This window comes from Triturus cristatus, chromosome 11, assembly GCF_964204655.1.
Source record: "Triturus cristatus chromosome 11, aTriCri1.1, whole genome shotgun sequence".
Taxonomy (NCBI): Eukaryota; Metazoa; Chordata; class Amphibia; order Caudata; family Salamandridae; genus Triturus; species Triturus cristatus.
Genome location: NC_140594.1, coordinates 55,993,786 through 56,017,058, shown reverse-complemented (window position 1 = coordinate 56,017,058; position 23,273 = coordinate 55,993,786). Strand labels below are relative to the sequence as shown.

Below are 23,273 nucleotides of genomic sequence, written 5' to 3'. Positions count from 1 at the left end.
TACATCCTATTGGGCTCCGCCATGAATGACCGTAGACTGCTCACATCTCGTCTACACTTATCCCGCTCCTCGCCTCCACCTTCACTCTGTTTCCATTCTCCTTCTTGTGTGCCCCGTTAGATTATTCTTTACTTTCCTACCTGTATTTGGTTCTCCTTTGCTCAAGTCTACTGAGATTGTTTCGTGGCCGCCATGCTTGCACTCTCTGGTGCCTTTTTTTTGTTTTCTCCGAATGTGAAAAATATGGGAATGCTTTCTGGGTTTCTCTTCCTGCTGCTTCTCATCTGAAATCCATTTACAATCCGTGGAAAAACTACCCACGAGCTACTGCATCGAACGCTAATTTCCAGGGTCATAATGTGCACCGGTTTTACAACATAAATACTCCGGGTGTAATGCCACAATCCTCATTTACTTAACAAACCTGGCCATGAGACTGCTCAAATGCCATATAGAAGAGAACCAAGAGGTGGACAAGAAGAATAAGAAGGTAAGGAACACAAAGTAGACAACAAGAAGAGAGGCGGACACAAGAGGTGATGAGAAGATGAGGAACACTAAGAGCAAGATGATGGCGGCCAAGAAGAAGAGGATGGAGGAGAAGAAGAGAACCAAGAGGTACACAAGAAGAATAAGAAGCTGGAGAAAACAAAGTAGACAACAAGAAGAGAGGTGGACACAAGAGGGGGTGAGAAGATCAGGAACACTAAGAGCAAGATTATGGAGTCCAAGAAGGAGAGGATGGAGGAGAAGAAGAGAAACAAGAGGTAGAGAAGAAGAACAAGAAGGTAGACAACAAAGTAGGCAACAAGAAGAAAGGCGGACACAAGATGAGGAAGTGAGAAGATGAGGAACACTAAGAGCAAGATGATGGCGGCCAAGAAGAAGGAGAGGATGGAGGAGAAGAGAACCAAGAGGTAGAGAAGAAGAATAAAAAGGTGGAGAAGACAAAGCAGACAACAAGAAGAGAGGCAGACACAAGAGGGGGTGAGAAGGTCAGGAACACTAAGAGCAAGATGATGGAGGCAAGGAAGAAGTAGAGGTTGGATTAGTAAAAGCGAACCAAGAGGTAGACAAGAAGAATAAGAAGGTAGACAAGACAAAGTATGCAACAAGAAGAGAGGCAAACACAAGATGAGGGGGTGAGAAGATCAGGAACATGAACACAAAGAGCAAGACAGTAGATGCCAGGAAGAAGGAGAGGATAGAGGAGAAGAAGAGAACCAAGAGGTAGACAAGAAGGTGGAGAGCACAAAGTAGACAAGAAGAAGAGAGGCAGACACAAATGGGGTGAGATGAAGAAGATGGAGAGGAGGGATAAGAAGAACATAAGAAGGAGGTAAGCAAGAAAAAGACAATAAAAAATAAGGTAGACAACAAGAAGCGATGATGTAACAGGATGGAGAATGAGACGATCAGTAAAATGAAGACATATCGTAAGAAGATAATGGCTGATAAGAGCTGATTGAGAGGATGGAGACCAAGAAGAGAGAGGACAGACCAGAAACACAAGAATGAGAAGATGGTGAACTATAAGTAGGACAAGAAACAGATGAATGGCAATAGGTGGAAGACAAGAAAAGACATAGCTGAAGAATGAGAAGAGAAGAACACAGAAGACAAGAGCAAGAACAGAGACAAATAGACAATGGAAGACTAGATGGAAGATACGAAGGAGAATAAGAAAAATATAACAAACACCAAAAGCAAAATTGAAGGGAAGAAGGAGATAAAGAACTAAAAAGTAAAAGAGATGGCGAATCTGTTATAGAAGTGCTATAAGATGAACAGAAGACAAGGGGGAGCACAAGGAAGAACACGACAGAGAACAATAAGATGGAAAACAAAAAGCTGATGAGGGACAAAAGGATGGATGACAAGAAAATAGAGAAGATTAACAGCAAGAGGAAAGTGAGGAGGAAGGAGGAGAACAACAATACTACTATTATTAATAATAATAAAATGTGTTATTATAATACAATAGAAGTGGAGAACAGGGAGATAAGAACACGAACGATCAAAAGAAAAACAAAGAAAAGATGGTGTGTCTGAAGAAGAGGAAGACATGATGAAGACGAAGATGATGATAAGGAACAAGAATATGAAAAAGAAGGAAAAGAAAGGAGGGTGAGAAGATGGAGAATTGGTGAAAAAGAAGAGAAACATAAAGATAGAGATGGGGCCGTGGGGAGGTGGGGGGGGGGGCATTTTTAATAGGACATCCCTGGAGGGTGTAAGGAACATCAGATCACAATTTATTGGTAACAAGTTACCGCTATTGGGGACAGAGCATACTATGGCATTAATAGGTAAAATGTGTATAGCGCCTTTACCAACTCCAAGTATCTAGGCGCTGCACGGTATATACAAAGAAACACCTAAAATTCCGGTTATGCATCGTGTGGGCAAGGTTCAAAATGAAGACTTTCCCGCCAGTGAAACAGAATGATAAAGATGCCGGCCGCCTCTGCTTGCAAAGTTTACCAAGTATATTCCGTTTTTTTCCAGTTTTTGTATCCTGTGGAACACACGGAGACCCCGACCAGCAGTATGTTCGTGATAAACATCACGCTTCCCACTAATCTGGTATTTTTAAAATTATTTTGTAATGCGCTTCGGCTCCACTTTGCCGCTCCTGGGCGCTATGTTAGACTTTCAGAGGCCGACGCTTCACTTGGAGGGGGATTTTTAAAGAATACGGTATTTTTCCGAACTAGAAAGGTCCATTCCACTGCATGCGGTTTTAACCTGGCAGAACAATCACTTGCTATTTGTTGCTGTTTTTTCTACTAACTGACGGACGCAGAAAAAAAACCATTCTGTCATTCTTCGGATTCCATAAACTTGATAAAATCAGGGAAAATGCGATTTCTGCTTGCACCGATTTTAAGCATAGATTTTACTCGTGTTTGGAGTTTACTTTGCTCTCGCTTCCTCTACTTATTACAAACGATCTCGGAAGTCATTCTCCGACTGTTAACGGGTCATATATTGTAATTTAAAATAGAGCGAGTATTGTTACGGCAGAGCATGTGAGAAACATCTTAATTACTGGTATAAATCGGTGACACTGATATCAACTCTACTGTGTATCATGTGAAAACAATTGGGTCTGGTCTCTGCAGAATTATACATTGTACTCGGAACAGTACACACGGTAGAAGTTCTAATGCCTTCCTAAGTCTGGCCTCCCCCTCCCCGCCGGACCTGCCCCCTCCCCGCCTAACTGCGGCACAAAACTGAACACAGACAGAAAAAAGTAATTTCCAAAGTCCTACGTATAGCGCCGCATCGTAAACTGGCGCCAGTGTAGACGCGACAATGCACGAATTCTGCTGACAGTTTTTGAGATAATACGTCCCTTCAAAACACAAACTAATCATTGACATTAGAATGGTTTTAACAAGCGAAGATTCTGCAGTGTCCCCATAAGCTCCCGTTTTCCCCCTCGCCTATCTCGGGTGGGGGAGAGGGGGTGGTTTAAATGTAAAATGAAATCGACGCGTCTCTGTTATTATAAACGCAGCACAAAATTCAGCGTTTTTTACTTGTTCGAAGCGCTACTCTCCCTCCGGGAGGTGTGAGCTTTTAAGACATTACAACCGAGGAACTCCGCGGGTGCCTCTCTCACACACCAGTGTTCTCGCCCCTTCTCCCTGCGCACTACTCCCCATGAGTACTCTCCCGTCTCCTCTTCCGCCCCATGTGTCGGTATTTCCTCATTCGCCCCAGGACCACCTGCCCTCCAGGGGCTCTCGCCACCGAGGAGCTGGCTGGGTTCCTCTACCTGCAGCCAAGGGAAATGTAGCTCTAACCTCATCGCCAGCCCTCTGCACCCCCCACGCCCCCCAAGATGTTTTGTCAAAAATGTGCACCATACATAATGCCTCTTTAACGAGGCAGGAGAGGGGGAATGTACCGATTAGTACTGCCCTAAAGTAATGCACTGTTTCCGGTGCAATGTACTGCCTCCACAGCACTGTACTGTTCCCGGTACACTGTTCTCCCCTCCAGAACAGTCATGCTTCCAGTACACTGCTCTGCCCTTCCAGTACAATTCCAGTGCACTGTTCTGCCCCTCCAGTAATGTTCCCAGTGCACTATACTGGCCCTACAGGACTAGGCCGTTCCCGTGCACTGCTCCTCCGGAACAGTGACGTTTCCAGAGTACACTGTACTGCCCCTACGTTACAGTAACGATTCTAGTACTGCGCCTCCGGTACTGTTCCATGCCCCTTCAGCCCCTCCCCATTACAGCCTGGTTTTCCCCTGACTCGGCGGATGACGCTACAATATCGTGTCCTCTGGAGAGCGCCCCGAAGCTCCTTATATTAGCGCTATAACACGCTCATGAAACCACATCCCAGCATTCCTGCTGTTTCCCATCATTTCCCTCTTCAGGCACTTTCCTCTCCCCCACCCCTCTACCCATCGCCCTTTCCTATGCTCGAAGTCTTGCACCGTCACCCCCTCAGCCCTCGCTTGCCACACACGGCTCCCCCTCTATTTTCCACTTCCCTTCTCTCCACTGCTCCGCTTCTCCACATCCTGTCGTTTCTCCCCCTCTGCCCCAGGTCTCCTCGCCCACCCCTCCACCTCCCCGGGGGCACCCCGGACAAGCGCCCCCAGCCTGGGCTGCACTTGCAGTGTCTCCAGGGCTCCCTCCATACAGGTCGCCCGGCCCTCCCCGGTGACCAGGGGGTGTCAGGCCACCCCACCCCGGCCCTCAGTCTGTCACCCGCACAATGGGGTGACAGACAGGTGAAAGCACCGGGGCGCTCTGCAAACACACACTGCCCCCCCACCTGCATGCTTCCAAGAGCTTTTAGCTAATTTGCTCTTCAGCAGCCTTCTGAGGGGGGTCGAGGGGGGGCCACGGTGCCATTTTCAGCATTCCTTTCGCACTTTGCCAACAACAAAGCCACAAGGTCACAAGCGCGCCTCTTTTCTACCCGTGGTCCCGGTGTGGCTTTGTTTTACCCCCCAGAGCGGTGTATGTGGCTGACATCCCCTGAAGGGCGGACCCCTGCAGACCCCCCTCTTCCACAGCTACCCCACAAATGCAGTGAATGGGGGGTGTCTGCGAGCGCACCGTGTGTTCCTGTTCAGAATCGACATTAGTACCTTCTATAGGCACGTGTCGGGGTTTAGGAACGCGGATGCAAAGGCTGTATCGGGTTTAAAATCATCAATAACACACGCATACATATGTATATGTACGTGTGTAAAGGAAGTGCATGTATGAAGCAAAACGATATTGTTGAGTGATGGCTACATGTTCATCAAAACGTTGCACAGCGTGCAGGCCATATATGTTCTCGAGATCACACACACACACACACACCCTCCAACTCCAGTCACCATCCGTTTCTGGACACCGACACACGGACTCGGGTTGAAATGTAAAATACTCCCGAGTTTATTTTCTTTCGTTGACGCGTTTCTCCCGCCTCAGCCTGCTTTATAACACAGCATATACATACTACATACATGGGAACATGAGGTTTGTTTCAGGTCTCTCTTTTTAGAAGACTCCAAAACTTCCAAAGAAGGAGTTGAGCGAACATTTATTTTCGAAAGTTTCCGGAAGATTCTGCAAACGGCGCCAAAGTTATTGGCACAACTAAGGGTATGTAGGCCCTGATTATAACTACACAGGGTATGTGTATATATATATATATATATATATATATATATATATATATATATATATATATATATATATATATATATATATATATATATATATATATATATATATACACACACATGCACATATATACACACACAGTTAATTTATTAATATTTAGCAACGTTTGGCTTTGGAACGTGTGTATATAAAGTATATGCGTGAAAACACCAAACGACATTGTTGAATTGTGGGCACATGTTAAACAAGAAGTTGCAAAACATTAAGACTCAATGTTTTGTGTGCGTGTATATATATATATATATATATATATATATATATATATATAGATAGATAGATAGATAGATATGTGTGTGTGTAATGTTTTACAACTTAACAACTTAACTTTTTTGCTTTGTAACGTGTGTGTGTAAAGTATATATGTGGGAACAGCAAGCCATGATGTGTAACTGGAGTTATACGTCTTGCACACAATTTAACTTCAGCAGGACGGATATACATTGTACCTAAAGCTTACGTTAATCGCTCGGTCTTGTGTAATTGCTCTGCGCGGGTGTCCGCTGTTTTTGAATCCAGACATTTTTGCATGTTTTTCTCTCTATTTCAAGAAATATGAACTCTGAACCCCACGCGGCATTAGTTTTGTTCGGAGGTTACGCGGAAGCTCCCCCGCCCTCGTGCCTTTGCCAACGTTTGTTGTTTTTGCATAAAGTGACGGCTCTTTTGCTTCGGACGTTAGTTCTATCCTCATTATTACAATACCTTCCCCGCTCGTGCTTCCTCTGAATGTGATCAGTGGACTCAGTGCCTGGAAACAAGCAAAAGTGAGAGTGAAGGAATGAATGGATGGATGAATTAACACCTCTGAAATGAGATTTTATTCCTGGTGTGTGTACTGTATTTCTTGTAATTTGTAAAATAGGTGTGTGCGTCCCTTCTTGATAAAGAACACACACAGAACTACAGTTACTTTAACTCCAAATGGCTCAAGCACGAGAGATCTTTGAGCTTAAAGCGCTTCATCCAATTAAAGAAAGGTCCGACGGACTTGGCGCTAAGGATTAGAAAGTACAGTGGTGGGTGACAGTGAAGTGAGCAGACGGGCATCGAGCTCGATGACGTCAATGGGGCAGTAGGACCTGGTGACGAAGACCACGCCTTTCAATATACTTATTTGGGTCAATCTATCTATCTATGCAAATGAAATGATGGAACCGGGGCGACCACATTATGCGGCAGGGTTGATTAAATTAGGTGACAAGAAAAGACAGTTTTTGCGGGATAACAGACCACATTTTGTGATGGCGTCACTGCGTTATTTTTTTATTTGTCCCCGTTAACTCTGTCTGGGGCAAAGGTATCACCTCATTTCTAACAAATTAACACCCCTAAATACAGCCACAATATATATATATATATATATATATATATATATATATATATGTATATATATATATATCCACTGAAATTATGCAGTCCTGCGCCCTTGGCTGCCTGTGCCCCACACATACTCCCACACTTGTTGCCGCCAGTCAAAGAGTCTGATTGGTTACCTCGGAGCTGCTCAGTGCTGTAATTGGGGGGTGTTAAGTTGACACGAGTGAGGAGGAACTGTGCACAAACAGTGTTGACTTGAAAAAATTGAGAAAACAATGCAGTAGCGCTATCACAAAATAAACTCTGTTAACCCGAACAAATTCCCCTACCCCAAAAATGAAGAATAACTTACACTCCGAGTAGTTGCTATATATATATATAACGAACTGCGTTAAGTGGGCGCGCACGCCACGAATGGCGTAAAGTAACTTAGCATTTAAAAAACCGTACAAATTCACTGAAAAAACCATAGGTTTCACACACGTTATAGTTAGGAATTAGCATTTAAAAAACCTTGCAAATTCAGTGAAAAAACCATAGGTTTCACACATGTTATAGTTAGCTGGACATTTTACTGATAAAAAAACCAATGAAATTCCCCCGTTATAGTTAGTGCAGGCAACTATAACTCACGCGACCGCAATCCTCTGCTGATGACATATGTGTCTTTATGAAAAAAAAATATTTGTAATATATGTATAGCTAAAATTTAATGGAAGAAGACATGGGCAAATAAGTGTCTAAATACAGTATTAGCATCAGCAGAGGATTGCGGTCGCGTGAGTTATAGTTGCCTACAGTAACTATAACGGGGCAATTTCACTGGTTTTTTATCAGTAAAATTTCCAGCTAACTATAACATGTGTGAAACCTATGGTTTTTTCAGTGAATATATATATATATATATATATATATATATATATATATATATATATATATATATATATATATATATCTCGAGAGTCCTCGTAAACTGTCCCCTCCGAGGGGATGAATACGAGGGTGCAACCAATCTTGTGCAAAATACATTTATTTGATCTCACATGTAGTCCGCCATGACGCGTTTCAGCCGATGGCCTGCCTTGATCATATGTATATATACACATACACAAACACACGTATATATATCAACAATTTATTTATGAAAACTAAACAAAACCTAATCATTAAAATTCCAAATACGTGCATGTTGTTAGCTGCACTTTTTAAGAAAACAGCATTTTTTCAAGCTAACTATCCTAAAATAAACGTAATATAAAAAACAACAGGTCAGTATAATATGGTCCGATGTTGTCATCTGTGGGTTTTGGTAACATTTACAAAAACAACTCCGCCTTCGGCTTTGTCGTCTATGATGTCACTAGTGCCCCTTAATGGCAATATTGGACCGTATTACATGGTCACCCATATTGTAACGTCTCTCTCTCTCTCTGTTGATAGATAGATAGAGACACGCACAAACACACTTTGTGACGTATTTATGATATGATTAATATAATATAAAAGGACGTGTAGAGCGCACGGCTCCTCCATGGAGTGTCCTGGGCCAGGCCATTTAAAATTGAAATTAACGGAGACCTTGTGACGTAGGTAAAGCAGTGCATTTGTAGGACACTTTTTTGTACATATGTGCGTGTCAGAGCCTCATACAACGATGAACCTAGCAGGCGCTCAGGGACTCTTCACACCCCGAAACGGGCAGGTCTGACCCACTTCTTGCAGTGGTTTTGTTCCACTTCCGGTTTGCTTCTGTTCCCACAAACTCAGGTCTGTGTCTGAGCTGCGCCACTTGAAGTGCTAGAGATGCAGCTGGGAGGGTGTTTTAGAGATCTGGATCTCAGCGTCAGAGGGGTCGCCGGGAGTCTGGCCTTCCCAACACTTCCTTGGTCTCAGACTCCTGTAAATCTTGGTTTTGGAGCCCCCTCGGCCTAGGGCGATGAACCCCCGGGTGGGGGGGGGGGGTTTGGTTGCACTTTCTGCCAGATGACGGCGTTTATATCCGTTCCCACCTTACACCAAGCGAACGGTCATTTAGTTCACGCCGTTGTGATAAAAGGCGCCGCACCAGTCCGCACACTGATTTCTGTGCGATTGTGTTTTAATCTAGAGCTCTCGCGAGTGCCCGGACTTTTTAAATTTTGATAAGCTGCGTGTTAAAATAAAAACTACAGGTTTGACAAAGCCCAGACAGGCAAAGTATGAAAAGTTGAAAAAGTAGCCCACGGATATTCCGGTTTCCGAACCCAGCATCAAGGCGCTGTGTCCCAACCTGACAACGGCGTTTATTGGCGTTTTTTGGTATATCTTGCAATTATCTGCGAAAACGAAAGTGAATTTTCTGGACATTAAACTCGTCACGTGTTAAATGCTGCGTCGCGTGCCCAGCAGCGCTACTTCTAAGCACGTTTGGGAGAGTCGCAGACACGATGATTGCGTTTGACAATGGCCTACGGTTTGACGTTGTGAGACTGTCTTGGGGGGGGGGGGGAGTTTAAAGTGCTCGACCGGGGGAATCCACACAAAGATGTATGCGGACGCTGCGCGTGGGCAAGATACAGCAACGCAGCCCTGGAGTGGGCGGCGCGCGGGGGGGGGGGGGGGAGGGGGGGTACTATACGATTAACAACCATAAATGTATTTATACGAATATATGGGTTTGTTTTTAAGCTATTACTGGCGCGAACCTCGTCGCGTGGCACGGTTCGCTCTAATAACGAGGCAATAAACATTAAATAGCAAATTTAACTCTGAAAATTAAGGGGGGGGGGGTGTGTCCACTTCAGAATAAGTTCACCTGTTTAACATTGCTCGTACAAACGTCCCTGGTTTTAGAAGCGTTTCAGGCCCAGATGTGCCTGTTTGTGGAGGGGTGGGGTAGAAGAACTGGGGGAGAGGCTATGAGCACCCCCCCCCCCCACACACACACACACACCTAAGCCTGCGTGGATCACTTCAGGCCCACTCTGAGCCCCGACAAGCAGCCGCCCCATACAACCTCCTGGGGGGAGGGGATCACAGTTCTCTCATCATGGACTGGTGAACTCAGTCACTTGGAAGGGGTGCGTGGCACACTCCGCGCATGACACGCTGCAGGGTCCCTCTGAGGCCTCACAAACAGCCCCCACACACCCTCGGGGGTTAGGGGTCTCACACACCTCTGCCGCCAGGGGCACGGTGGAACCAGTCACTGGGGTGGGGGTGGTGAGTGGGTTGCGTGGCATATTGCGCGCCTGACCTGCTGCACGGCCACTCGGAGGCCTCACAGGCAGCCCCCGTACACTCACCGGGGGTGGGGGAGGGTGGGAGAGGCGTCACACCTCTCTCACCACGGCCCCACTGCAGGGTCACTCTGTGTCCTCACAAGCACCCCACACACCCCCGGGAAGTATGGGGGCTCACACACCTCTGCCGCCAGGGGTACGGTGGACCCAGTCATTGGGGTGGGGGTGGTGAGTGGGTTGCGTGGCACATTGCGCGCCTGACCTGCTGCACGGCCACTCTCTGCGCGCACAAACAATGCGCGCCGGGAGACGCGCCCCCTCTCAATCCCTCCGCCTGTAAATAAATCACCTGCGGGGCTGTGAGTGGATTTCACACCCTGAGACAATATTTGCTCTCAGTATTGAGCGCGGAGGGGGCAAGAAGCGGGGAATCGACCCTTGAAAATACAAGAGCATTTTCACAACAAAACAGAGGTGGCCCACGGCTGTAGGGGTGCACTGGAGAGGCCAGGACGCATGAAACATGGGCACCGGGTCGCTGTGCGTGCCGGGGACGTGTACAGAGCACACACGCCGAGGCCCCTTCCTTCAGAAAAGAGGAATACAGCTCCTAGAAGCCCTCTACGCTCACAGCACACGAGGACTCCAGTTTAATATCTGCAGTCTCATGTCTTTTTAACGATATGGGTGTTATATTGTAGGGTGGGCCTGTCGAGACACCTGTCGAAGGACAACCCGTTTATCTCAAAGTGAACGCGGGTGGGTTCAGCGCCCAAAGGCCGAGCACCCCAAGACCTTGCCAGGATTTCTGAGACAGTTGTGCCAAACCTCATATCAGCCCCACAGCCTGCATCTGTAGTAAAACGCTGCCTCTCTGGTGCAGGGACTTCCTGAAATCCATGTCACGATACATGCGAGATGCCCCCCCCCCCCCCACGATACTGCGAACAAATCGAATTTAAAATGCTGTGCGTGTAAAACTCGTGAACCTGCCCTCGGCATGTCCTGCTTGTTCAGCCACAGTGAAGACATTAAAATATTGTGAGTTATACACAACACGAGTGCTTCTGGGGCAGAGTGTGCACCCCGGAGCATCGCCTCGAGGTCGCATCGAAAGAGCTTTTTAACAGTTTCCTCCCCCCGCCCCCCTTTATCTTCCCCTCACGGGGCTGCTGTGATAAGGCGGGGATAAAAGTGAATTACAGATAACCTTTCACCCTCGCTGGATCCCGCGGCTGGTCAAATGTTATTTCTGTAAACTGGGGCGGAGAGAGTCGCCCTGGGCGCTAGATGGACACCCGGGATTCAGCAACAGTTCATAGAGGCGTGATACAAGTTATAGGGGATTCTAGTCTTGTCCGCCAGAAACCCGTAGGCCATGTGTGTGTGTATATATATGCACACACACATATATATGCATATGTATGTATATACATATTCATACACAGAATTATGATACATGGGATCCTAGGGGGCACAGAAATGGAAAATTAAACTATTCTTTGAGATCCCCGCATATAAGGTGTGGTTGGCACCTATCTGGAAATTGCAGTGTTCCTTACCCTCACTATGGAGTCTGTAATTTGGCATCACACTATCTCCGGCTGCGTTATCAGGATAGGTAGATAGATAGATAGATAGATAGATAGATAGATAGATAGATAGATAGATAGATAGATAGATAGATAGATAGATAGATAGATAGATAGATAGATAGATAGATAGATAGATAGATAGATAGATAGATAGATAGATAGATAGATAGATAGATAGATAGATAGATAGATAGATAGATAGATAGATAGATAGATAGATAGATAGATAGATAGATAGATAGATAGATAGATAGATATGTATTTCGATCTCTTGATGAAACATTGTTAATTGTTTGTTTATTGAAAGTGGGCCGGTGTAATTCCATTTTTATAGAAACTTTAATTTCGGACGGGACTTGCTAATTGCAGAGGGGAATTAAAAAGCGCCATTGAGCAGAAAGGGGGCTCACACCCCCTGCACGTCTACTCGCCCCGCGAACAGAGATGACAGAGTTTCCCACCCTACAAATTCAGGCATTTTCAAGACACTTTTGCGACTTTAAGCATATGGAGTGCAGTTTCTATCCGAGTGAATTTTGAAAGGTGTGAATAAAAATAAATGTATTAATGGGGGAGGGTAAACGAGCTCACAGCAATCTGGACTTTCATCAATAAACATATTTTGTGTATAATTTATCTCCCCCACTCTGAGTGTTCCTTGACACGTGTCGTGGAAGACGAGGCGCTGAGCCTGGACTCCTGGCTCGGATCCGCGTGTTTCTGCCGGTGGCTAAAATCACCTTTTTAAATTGAGTTATGGGGCGCACGAAAAATAAACAGTATTAATAGGCCGGGGATGCAGCTGAGCGAGTTATCAGACTGCTGCTGGCTGTTGTCTCAGTCCCAAATTGTCCGTAATGGCCTTTTTAGCGTCGTTCCATTAGCGTGTCAGCCCGGAGCGCTATATTCACCTTTTCCACCGAGAATCACCCCGAGCTTGACAGGCGTGAACCATCAATCCTGATTAACGTCCATCCGGCCATCCCCGGCCTCAAAGTCACATTTTTTGGCAGTGTTGTATTTCTACGGTCGGATCTCTTTAAAGTGTCCAATATTAACAATGAATTTCAAGACGAAGGGGCAATACCAAATGGGAAGTATAAATGCCGATAATGTATTTATTTACACGTGTAGGCGCTTTACGACGCGCTGTGCGTCATCTTCAAACAACTGAGCCTGAAGAACAAAAAAAAAGCCCCTTCATCCTTGTTAAAACAATAAAGATTGTTCCGGTTTCCCAAATATATTTTCGTGGTTCTAAACGTGCACGGAATATTATTTTTCGTGCAATTATCGAAAAGGGACTTTCTCGACAAAAAAGCAAGTTAAAATATTGCACCCTTTCCCCAACAAGGAGCAGACAGTGTCCGTCCCGTAAACGCTTCTTTAAAAAGTGAGATAAAAAGAGTTCGCATTTTAAACTTCATCTAACCTCTTTCGAGCCCCTTCAATCTCCTCAAATATACTATTGTAAAAGAGTGATTGTAGCCCCTCCGTGCTTGGCCCGGGTTTAAATTGAGGGTTTGTTCTTCGCGAGGAGTCTCTCCCTGTAATTGAAGTTTTTGTAATTCAAGCGTCAGGGATTCACGGACCGACCCCCGCATGGGGAGCTAAAAATGACTTTAATCTCAGAGAGGGTTTCATTTCGATGCCCCCAAAATGGCCCACCCTGAACGCCGGGTCCCCCCTTAACGTTGGTACCCCGATAGGGAGTTGAGAGACCTCTGTTTAAGGGGTCTTTGAGAGAACCCCTTTTTGTCTAGCTGTAAACACGGATCCACGGATCTGATAGGAAGTTTTAACGTCTGTTTTATATTTACAAGTCGCATATTTCCACAAATTAAGTGCAATTTCTATAAACTTAGCTTTTGGGGCGCAGTCCCCATCGGAGCTGGTTCGCGTGCGTCTGTTTTGGGGTCAATGGAGCAGGGCGTGCGTCAAAGTGTGGTTTTAGGGGTGTAGGAGTGAATGGCTGCACGCGCAGATACTTAAGAGATGACGTCACCAGAGCTAAGAATTGCAGAAAAGCACCGAGAGTTGGAGGGTGTGTGTGCTACTGGCGGGGGTGTGGGGGTGAGAGAGGAAGGGGTAGGGTTTGGGTGGTAAATGGGGGCAGGGACGGAGAGATGAGGTTTTTGGTGGTAAACGAGGGCCAGAGACTCGGAGGGTTGGGACAAATGTGAAACAGAAAGTAAAACGTTTATAGAGGAGATGGGTGCGGAGGATTAAACGTGGGGGTGAGAAATGGATGACCGCAGGGGGAGCAGGGTGATAGGGGAGGGTTTAGGGCAGACACAACCAAGGGTTGTGAAAGATAACGTCAGTGGGGACCCCTAAATAGAAAGACCTACCTCAGGCCCCTGCCTCTTGCCCTGGAGACTAGTGTGAGCGCTATTAATTATTATTATTGCTGTTATTAACAACATTATTAATCATGGCGTCTCAGCACTCGCTTCTCACCTGGATGCCCCCCGAGAATGGCTCATGGTCGCCTCACCTGCACCCTTTCCCATGATCCCCAAGGCACTTCACCAGCATGCCCCCCCTCCCCCCGGTCAACCCACCCATGACCCCCCCCCCCGCCCCCCACCAGGTCCTTTGCCTCAGCTCCTCGCCTGCGTCGGTGAGTGTAATGACGGAAGACCCTTGTGCCCCAAGCTCCCCACCTGTCCACCGTGGTGACAATCATCTCGGTGCCCACTCATGCCCCAACCTCCCTGTCCCCAGCTCCTCGCCTGCCCCCTGTAGGTAGTTTGGTGCCCACCTCTATGTCCCCAGCTCCTCGACTGCCCCATGTAGCCAGTATGGTTCCGAACCATCGCCCACTTCCATGCCCCCTGCTCCTCGCCTGCGCCCGATAATCAGTATAATGCTTCCCATGCGCCCACCTGTATGCCCCAGTTACTCGCCTGCCCCCTGTAGCCAGCATGGTGTACCCTTATTCTCCAGCATCTCGCCTGCCGCCTATAGCCAGTAAAGTACCCACCCATCGCCTACCTCCATGGGTCCAGCTCCCCATACCCCACCTCACATGCCGCTGTAGCCAGTATGGTGACCACCCATATCCCCACCTCAATACCCCCACATCCTCTGCTACACCTTGTAGCCAGTATAGTACCCACCCATCGCCTACCTCCATGGGTCCAGCTCCCCATACCCCAACTCACATGCCCCTGTAGCCAGTATGGTGACCACCCATGTCCCCACCTCAATACCCCCACATCCTCTCCTGCCCCCTGTAGCCAGGATGCTGAATAGCCAAGCTCCCACCTTCATATTCCAGCTCACCTGCCAGCCGCAGCGTGTATGGCGCCCACCCATGCCCCCAGCCTGCCCCAGCTCCTCACCTGCCCGCCTTGGTGACTATCATCTCGGTGCCCAGCTGGTTGAACTCGTCCCACAGCGCCTTCATCTCCAGCTGCACGGTGATGTTAGACACTTTGGGGTTCTTCTTGACGGGGGGCTTGCTGCTTCCGCCGGGGGTGGACGCGCTGGAGGGGGGCCCCCCAGCCTCGGGCTCCGGCCCGGTCGGGCCGCTGCTTCCCTGCCCGAACGAGGGGTAGCTGTGCTGGGCGGCGGAGCAGGGTTCGTAGTGGGCCTCATGCTGGCTGCTGTAGGGGTCCCCCGGAGAGGGGGACAGGTGGTAGCCCCCCGACGCGTTCAGGCTGCTCAGGCTGTTGGCCGTGAAAGCTGCAACATCGCAAAAATGGGACAGTTGTGTCAGCCAGGGGCTGGAAATGGCCGAAATCATTCCAAAAACACAGAAGAAAACACAAAAGGAAACCTCAAGTCTTAGATCAGCCAACACGCCTCTTTATCCAGTCTGAACACCCTGAAAACTCCAGGCACTGCGCCCCCTGCTTATGGGGGAGGCAGGCGCGCCCACTCGGCCGCCTGTCCTGCTTCAGGTTTGCACGCTCGGGGGTCAGGGGAGGCAGAGGGGCACACGGGGCGCCGCTCCCAGCAGGAACTGCCCGCCCCACAGTCCTGGGTGTTGGGGCAGGAACTCTCCCTTGCCTGACCTGCCTGCTGTGGGGGCAGCCCTGTGTGCAGCCGCCCAGTCCCAGCTCTCTGCAGCCTGATGTCTGGGGGAGCAGGTCGGGGTGCAGTAGGGCGCTCTCCCAGGGCCCCCTCTCCACTCCTTGCAGCCTGAGGTTTGGGGGAAGGGGGGTGTCAGGTCGCGATGGCCTGTCCCTTTCTCCTATTTCACTCCTCGAGGTCTAGCGTTTGAGGCACCAAGTCGGGTGCAAAGGGTCTCTCTCCAAGCGCCCTCTCTTCACTCCTTGCACCCGGTGTCTGGGGGTCGGGGCGGGGTGCAGCGTTGCCAGTACGCCTCTTTCCTTCGCTTCCTTCGGCCTGTTGTTTGGGGGAGCAGGCCAGAGTACAGTGGGGCTGTTTTCCAGGTGACCCTGCTGTTTGGGGGGCAGGTCGGGGTGCTCTGGGTCCGCCTCCGAGGTGCCCTCAAATCTGTGGAGCAGGTCGGGGTGCTGTGGGGCCGTCTCCCAGGTGCCCTCCTGTCTGGGGAGCAGGTCGGGTCCTAGCGTTGCCAGTAAGCTCCCGCCTTCGCTTCACTCAGCAGCCCGTGCCCCGGTCTCTTCGCAGCCGTGTTTGGGGTGCTGGGTGCACGCAGAGTGTCTCCCCCTCTCCTCAGTCCTGTGAGATCACTGGCCGGAGGGGCTCCGCCTTCTCTGATTTGCTGCTGGAGTCGGGGAGGGGGCCAGGGGCGGGAGGGGAGGAGACAGCGTCAGGAGAAGGCATTCCTGGGTGCCCGAGGGCGGAGGGAAGAGGGTGGGTGGGGGTACGGTGCCCAGTCCTTGCCCAGATGGGCTCTTTCCTCTGTGCTGCGGCTCCGGCCTCTGCACTTTCTTCCTGCTCCCGCGGCTGCCTCTCTTCCTCCTTTGCCCTGCTGCCTCCGCCTCTCTCTTGGCGCCCTCCCTTCTGCGGTGCTCGTCTCTCCCTGCTCTCTTCACGCCTGCCCTTTTTTTCGCAGTCTCCGCGTGTCCCTCTGTCAGCTCCTGTCCTTTCGCTGCTGAGGGTTGAGGGTCTGGCCTTTGCTATGCCTTCTCTCTCCTGCTTTCCTTTCCTCTTGCATTTTCAATGCTTCTTTCTCTTTCTCCCCTCCCCCTCTCTCCTTCGCAGCCTCTCCCTCCGCTCTGGCAGCCTCGGCTCCCTTCCTCGCCCGCGACTGTGCCCTGCAGCCTCCCTTCTCTCCCCAGGGATGGGGTTGGGGTCGGTTCTCTTTCTCTCTCTGCTTCTGCCCTTCCCTCACTCTGCTCGCCCTGAGCTCCCGCACAGGGTTTCTAGGCCCCTTCTCTCTGATAGTTTCCGTCTTCTCTCTCACTGTTTCTGTCCCCTTATTTCTAGCAGCTCCAGGGCCCTTCCCCCTCTGTGCCACTCTCTGTTCACCCTCTCTCGCTGTCACTTCTCCTCTCTATGGCAGTCCCTCTCTGTGTCACTCTTTGTCCCTCCCTCTCTCTTGCAGCTCCAGGCTCCTCCTCTCTATAGCAGCCCCTCTCTGTGTCACTCTTTGTCCCTCCCCCTCTCTCTTGCAGCTCCAGACTCCTCTCTATAGCAGCCCCTCTCTGTGTCACTCGTTGTCCCTCCCCCTCTCTCTTGTAGCTCCAGACTCCTCCTCTCTATGGCATCCCCTCTCTCCTCTCTTTCAGCCCCCCCCTCTCTCTTGCAGCTTCAGACTCCTCTCTATGGCAGTCCCTCTCTGTGTCACTCTTTGTCCCTCCCCCTCTCTCTTGCAGCTCCAGGCTCCTCCTCTCTATAGCAGTCCCCCTCTGTGTCACTCTTTGTCCCTTTTCCCTTTCTCTTGCAGCTCCAAACTTCTCCTCTCTATGGCAGTCCCTCTTTGTGTCACTCTTTGTCCCTCCCCCTCTCTCTTGCAGCTCCAGACTCCTCCTCTCTATGGCATCCCCTCTCTCCTCTCTTTCAGTCCCCCCCCCTCTCTTGCAGCTCCAGACTGCTCCTCTCTATGGTAGCCCCTCTCCCCCATCTTTCTGTTCCTCCCCCTCTCTTTTGCAGCTCCAGACTCCTCCTCTCTATGGCAGTCCCTCTCTGTGTCACTCTTTGTCCCTTCTCCCTTTCTCTTGCAGGTCCCGGCTCCTCCTCTCTATGGCAGTCCCTCTCTGTGTCACTCTTTGTCCCTCCCCCTCTCTCTTGCAGCTCCAGACTCCTCCTCTCTATGCCAGTCCCTCTTTGTGTCACTCTTTGTCCCTTCTCCCTTTCTCTTGCAGCTCCAGACTTCTCCTCTCTATGGCAGTCCCTCTCTGGGTCACTCTTTGTCCCTCCCCCTCTTTCTTGCTGCTCCCGGCGCCTCCTCTCTATGGCAGTCCCTCTCTGTGTCACTCGTTGTCCTCCCCTCTCTCTTGCAGGTCCCGGCTTCTCCTCTCTATGGCAGTCCCTCTCTGTGTCACTCTTTGTCCCCCCCCTCTCTCTTGCAGCTCCAGGCTCCTCCTCTCTATGGCAGTCCCTCTTTGTGTCACTCTTTGTCCCTTCTCCCTTTCTCTTGCAGCTCCAGGCTCCTCCTCTCTATGGCAGTCCCTCTCTGTGTCACTCTTTGTCCCTCCCCCTCTCTCTTGCAGCTCCCGGCTCATCCACTCTATGGCAGTCCCTCTCTGTGTCACTCTTTGTCCTCCCCTCTCTCTTGCAGGTCCCGGATCCTCCACTCTGTGGCAGCCCCTCTCTGTGTCACTCTTTGTCCCTCCCCCCTCTCTTGCAGCTCCCGGCTCCTCCTCTCTATGGCAGCCCCTCTCTCTCTCCTCATGTATCGTGCAGTTCCTGGTTCTTGTCCTCCATGTGACAGGCTTGCCCCTCCTTTATGGCAGACTCTCTTTCTTCTTCTCCTGTGCACCTCCAGTTTTCTGCCCCCTCCTCTGTATGGCAGTCTCTGATCCTCGTCTCTAGCCTTCTCTCTCTCTCCTTCGCTTTAACTGTTCCTTCACCCTCTCCCTTGCAGATCCAGATTCACTCATCATCTTCTCTGTGGCAGTCTCTCTTCCCTTTTCTCTCTTGGAGCTCCAGGCACCCCTCTGCTCTCTCTATGGCACTCTCTTTCGTTTCTTCTCTTGCAGCTCCAGCCACCCGTCTCTATGGCAGTCTCTTTCCTCTTCTCTCCTGTAGCTCCGGTCTCCTCTCTCTATGGCAGTTTATTTCCTCTTCTCTCTTGCACCTCCAGGCATTCTTCTCCTCTCTCTATGGCACTCTCTTTCCTATTCTCTCTTGCAGCTCCAGCCACCCGTCTCTATGGCAGTCTCTTTCCTCTTCTCTCCTGTAGCTCCGGTCTCCTCTCTCTATGGCAGTCTCTTTCCTCTTCTCTCTTGCACCTCCAGGCATTCTTCTCCTCTCTCTATGGCACTCTCTTTCCTATTCTCTCTTGCAGCTCCGGCCTCCCGTCTCTATGGCAGTCTCTTTACTCTTTTCTCTTGCAGCTCCGGCCTCCCGTCTCTATGGCAGTCTCTTCTCTCTCGCAGTTCCTGGTTCTTCTCCCCTCCGGGAATGTCTGTCCCTCCGGGGCCTTGGCTCCCTCCACAGCGCAAGCCCTTGCCACGTGTGGCTACTTGTCTTGGCCCTGGGTTGCCTGTTTCTGCGGTCTCGTCGTGGTCTCTTTCTCTCCCCTGCCTGTTTACCCTCCTCTCGGTGCAGGCTGTGCCGACTCCCCCACTCTCCTGGCTGCCTTCCTGCCTCCTTGTCTGGGCTGGCCGAGCTCTGCCCTTCGAAGCTGCCTGGCCCGGCCCGCTCTCGCGACAGGAATCCACCTCCGCACACTCTTGCAGCGCTTCAGCAGGTAGCGCCTAGAGTAGACAGTCATGAAAAGGCGCTATCTGTCTGTCCTGACTCTCCTGCTGTTTAACATCCACGTGTCCTCTCTACTGCCTGCTCTCCTATAGGGGTTGCTCAGCCCTCCTATGCTCTCTGTGCAGGGTGTCCAGCCAGAGCCCACCTCAGTTGTTTTCTTTGGTTTCTGCCTTGTTTTTTAAGCTCTCCCAGTGTCCATGCAGGGTCACGCCCCCCGCCCCCACACTTCTCTGTGCATCCAGTGCATGGTTCAAGCGCCCTGCTTACTTTGCATGGCACCCCCAGTGTTTATCTGCACAGGTCCACCCTGCCTCTGCAGAGTCCCCAGACTTCCTCTTCAGTTCTGCATCCCCCAGCCCTTCCTGGTGCCTGGGCAGGGTTACCCTGCTCCCTCTGCCGTCTGGACATGCCCAGACCCTCCCTTCCTGTTCGTGCAGGGTCACAGCCACCCCCTGTTCTCTGTGCATCCAGTGCATGGTTCCAGCGCCCTGCTTACTTTGCATGGCACCCCCAGTGTTTGTTATCTGCACAGGCCCACCCTGCCTCTGCAGGGTCTCCAGGCTTCCTCTTCAGTTCTGCATCCCACAGCCCTTCCTGGTGTTTGGGCAGGGTTACCATGCTCCCTCTGCCGTCTAGGCATGCCCAGACCCCCACTTCCTGTCTGAGCAGGGTCTCCAGCCATCCCCTGGTGTCTGTGGAGGGTCCCCAGCCATCCCCTGGTGTCTGAGGAGGGTCCCCAGCCATCCCCTGGTGTCTGTGGAGGGTCTCCAGCCATCCATGGAGAGTCTGTGGAGGGTCTCCAGCCATTCCCTGCTGTCCGTGGAGGGTCCCCAGCCATCCCTGGTGTCTGTGGAGGTTCTCCAGCCATCCCCTGGTGTCTGGGGTGGGTCCCCAGCCATCTACTGGTGTCTGTGGAGGGTCCCCATCCAACCCTAATGTCTGTTGAGGGTCTCCAGCCATTCCCTGGTGTCTGTGGAGGGTCGCCAGCCATCCCTGGTGTCTGTGGAGGTTCTCCAGCCATCCGCTGGTGTCTGGGGTGGGTCCCCAGCCATCTACTGGTGTCTGTGGAGGGTCCCCATCCAACCCTAATGTCTGTTGAGGGTCTCCAGCCATCCCCTGGTGTCTGTGGAGGGTCTCCAGCCATCCCCTGGTGTCTGTGGAGGGTCTCCAGGCACCCTCTGGTGCCTGTGGAGGGTCCCCAGCCATCTACTGGTGTCGGTGGAGGGTCCCCAGCCAACCCTGGTGTCTGTTGAGGGTCTCCAGCCATCCCCTGGTGTCTGTGGAGGGTCTCCAGCCATCCCCTGGTGTCTGTGGAGGGTCTCCAGGCACCCTCTGGTGCCTGTGGAGGGTCTCCAGCCATCCCCTGGTGTCTGTGGAGGATCTCCAGGCACCCTCTGGTACCTGTGGAGGGTCTCCTGTTCTTCTCTACAGAGTGTGCTGTGATCCCCTGTCACTGTGTCTGCACCCTCCTCTGCTGTCTGTGCAGCGTCCTGTGTGGCTCGTCTGCTGTTTCTGCAGGACCCAATCTCTCTTCTGCAGCCTGTTTGGTGTTTATGCAGGACACAGTCTCTCCTCTGCAGCTCGTCTGCTGTTTATGCAGGACCCAATCTCTCTTCTGCAGTCTGCCTGCTGTTTATGCAGGACCCAAACTCTCTTCTGCAGTCTGCCTGCTGTTTATTCAGGACCCAAACTCTCTTCTGCAGTCTGCCTGCTGTTTATGCAGGACCCAAACTTTCTTCTGCAGTCTGCCTGCTGTTTATGCAGGACCCAAACTCTCTTCTGCAGTCTGCCTGCTGTTTATGCAGGACCCAAACTTTCTTCTGCAGTCTGCCTGCTGTTTATGCAGGACCCAAACTCTCTTCTGCAGTGTGCCTGCTGTTTATGCAGGACCCACACTCTCTTCTGCAGGTGCCTGCTGTTTATTCAGGACCCAAACTCTCTTCTGCAGTCTGCCTGCTGTTTATGCAGGACCCAAACTCTCTTCTACAGTCTGCCTGCTGCTTATGCAGGACCCAAACTCACTTCTGTAGTCTGCCTGCTGTTTATGCAGGACCCACACTCTCTTCTGCAGTCTGCCTGCTGTTTATTCAGGACCCAAACTCTCTTCTGTAGTCTGCCTGCTGTTTATGCAGGACCCAAACTCTCTTCTACAGTCTGCCTGCTGTTTATGCAGGACCCAAACTCTCTTCTACAGTCTGCCTGCTGCTTATGCAGGACCCAAACTCACTTCTGTAGTCTGCCTGCTGTTTATGCAGGACCCAAACTCTCTTCTACAGTCTGCCTGCTGTTTATGCAGGACCCAAACTTTCTTCTGCAGTCTGCCTGCTGTTTATGCAGGACCCAAACTCTCTTCTACAGTCTGCCTGCTGTTTATGCAGGACCCAAACTCTCTTCTACAGTCTGCCTGCTGTTTATGCAGGACCCAAACTTTCTTCTGCAGCCTGTATGCTGTTTATGCAGGACTCAGTGTCTCCCCCGCAGCCTGTCTGCTGTTTATGCAGGACACAAGTCCTCTTCTGCAGTTTGTCTGCTGTTTGTGCAGGACCCAAACTCTCCTCTGTTTCTGTCTGTCTCATCAGACCATCTCTGCTCTCTCATTCTATGTCTGCTCAGACCTCTGCAGGTCGCCTCACCCTTCAATGCTCCCTACAGGCTTCCACAGCCCTCTTGTGCGGTCTATATAGGCTCCTCATCCCTCCTGTGCTGTGTCTATAGGTTTCCACAGCCACCCTCTGCTGTCTGTGCAGGTTCCTCATCCCTCCTGTGCTGTCTCTATAGGTTTCCATAGCCCTCCCGTGCTGTCTATACAGGTGCGTTATCCCTCCTCTGCTGCCTACAGGTTTCCACAGCCCACCTGTGCTCTCTTTGCAGGCCCCTCATCCACTGTGTGCTCTCTGCAAGTTTCCACAGCCCACCTGTGCTGTCTATGCAGGGGCCTCATCCCTCCTGTGCTGTCTCTACGTGTTTCCACAGCCCTCCTCTGCTGTCTGTGCAGGTTCCTCATCCCTCCTGTGCTGTCTCTATAGGTTTCCATAGCCCTCCTGTGCTGTCTATACAGGTGCGTTATCGCTCCTGTGCTGTCTACAAGTTTCCACAGCCCACCTGTGCTGTCTTTGCAGGCCCCTCATCCACTGTGTGGTCTCTGTAAGTTTCCACATCCCACCTGTGCTGTCTATGCAGGTGCCTCATCCCTCCCGTGCTGTCTATGCAGGGGCCTCATCCCTCCTGTGCTCTCTCTGCGGGGCCCCTCAATCCACTGTTGTCTGTGTAAAGTAGGCCTGGGCGCAGTGTTCTGCTACGCAGAACTCCGCGAGGTGCAGGAGAAACCATGCCGCGGTGTTCCGCAAGAGGCGCCGGTAGTTTGTCCCTCGCTGTAAAATCAGCGCGAACACCCCCACATGTAGCATAAGAGGGTGCTGCTTCTTTTTGCCCCACGGGTTGATATTTTACTCGAGCGTCAGCTTCCTCAGCGTAAGCAGCAGGGTTCTCAATGCCAGCGGTAGAGATCAGCCGCAGGCATCAAGAAATCTCACCGGGAGGTGGTCTAGTCTGTGATTTATTTTCCTTGCTCGCGCTGACCAGTAACGTTAGCGAGCGGCAAGAGCAAAAACTCAACTCCACGGAGTG

General features: G+C 50.7%; 1 protein-coding gene across 4 annotated transcripts in view; it reads right to left on the bottom strand.

Moving 5' to 3' along the window:
• TBX1 (T-box transcription factor 1) overlaps nt 1–23,273 on the bottom strand; it is an 89,988-nt gene that overhangs the window by 53,010 nt on the left and 13,705 nt on the right. For 2 of the 4 annotated variants that reach the window (XM_085633393.1, XM_085633392.1), the window contains one exon: nt 15,191–15,533. The exons of 1 other annotated variant lie outside the window; for it this stretch is intronic. In XM_085633393.1, the coding sequence (XP_085489519.1) occupies nt 15,191–15,533 (343 nt within the window). Of the gene's footprint in view, nt 1–15,190; nt 15,587–23,273 lie in introns of all 4 variants that reach the window. One more of the 4 variants, XM_085633395.1, reaches the window with a different exon arrangement.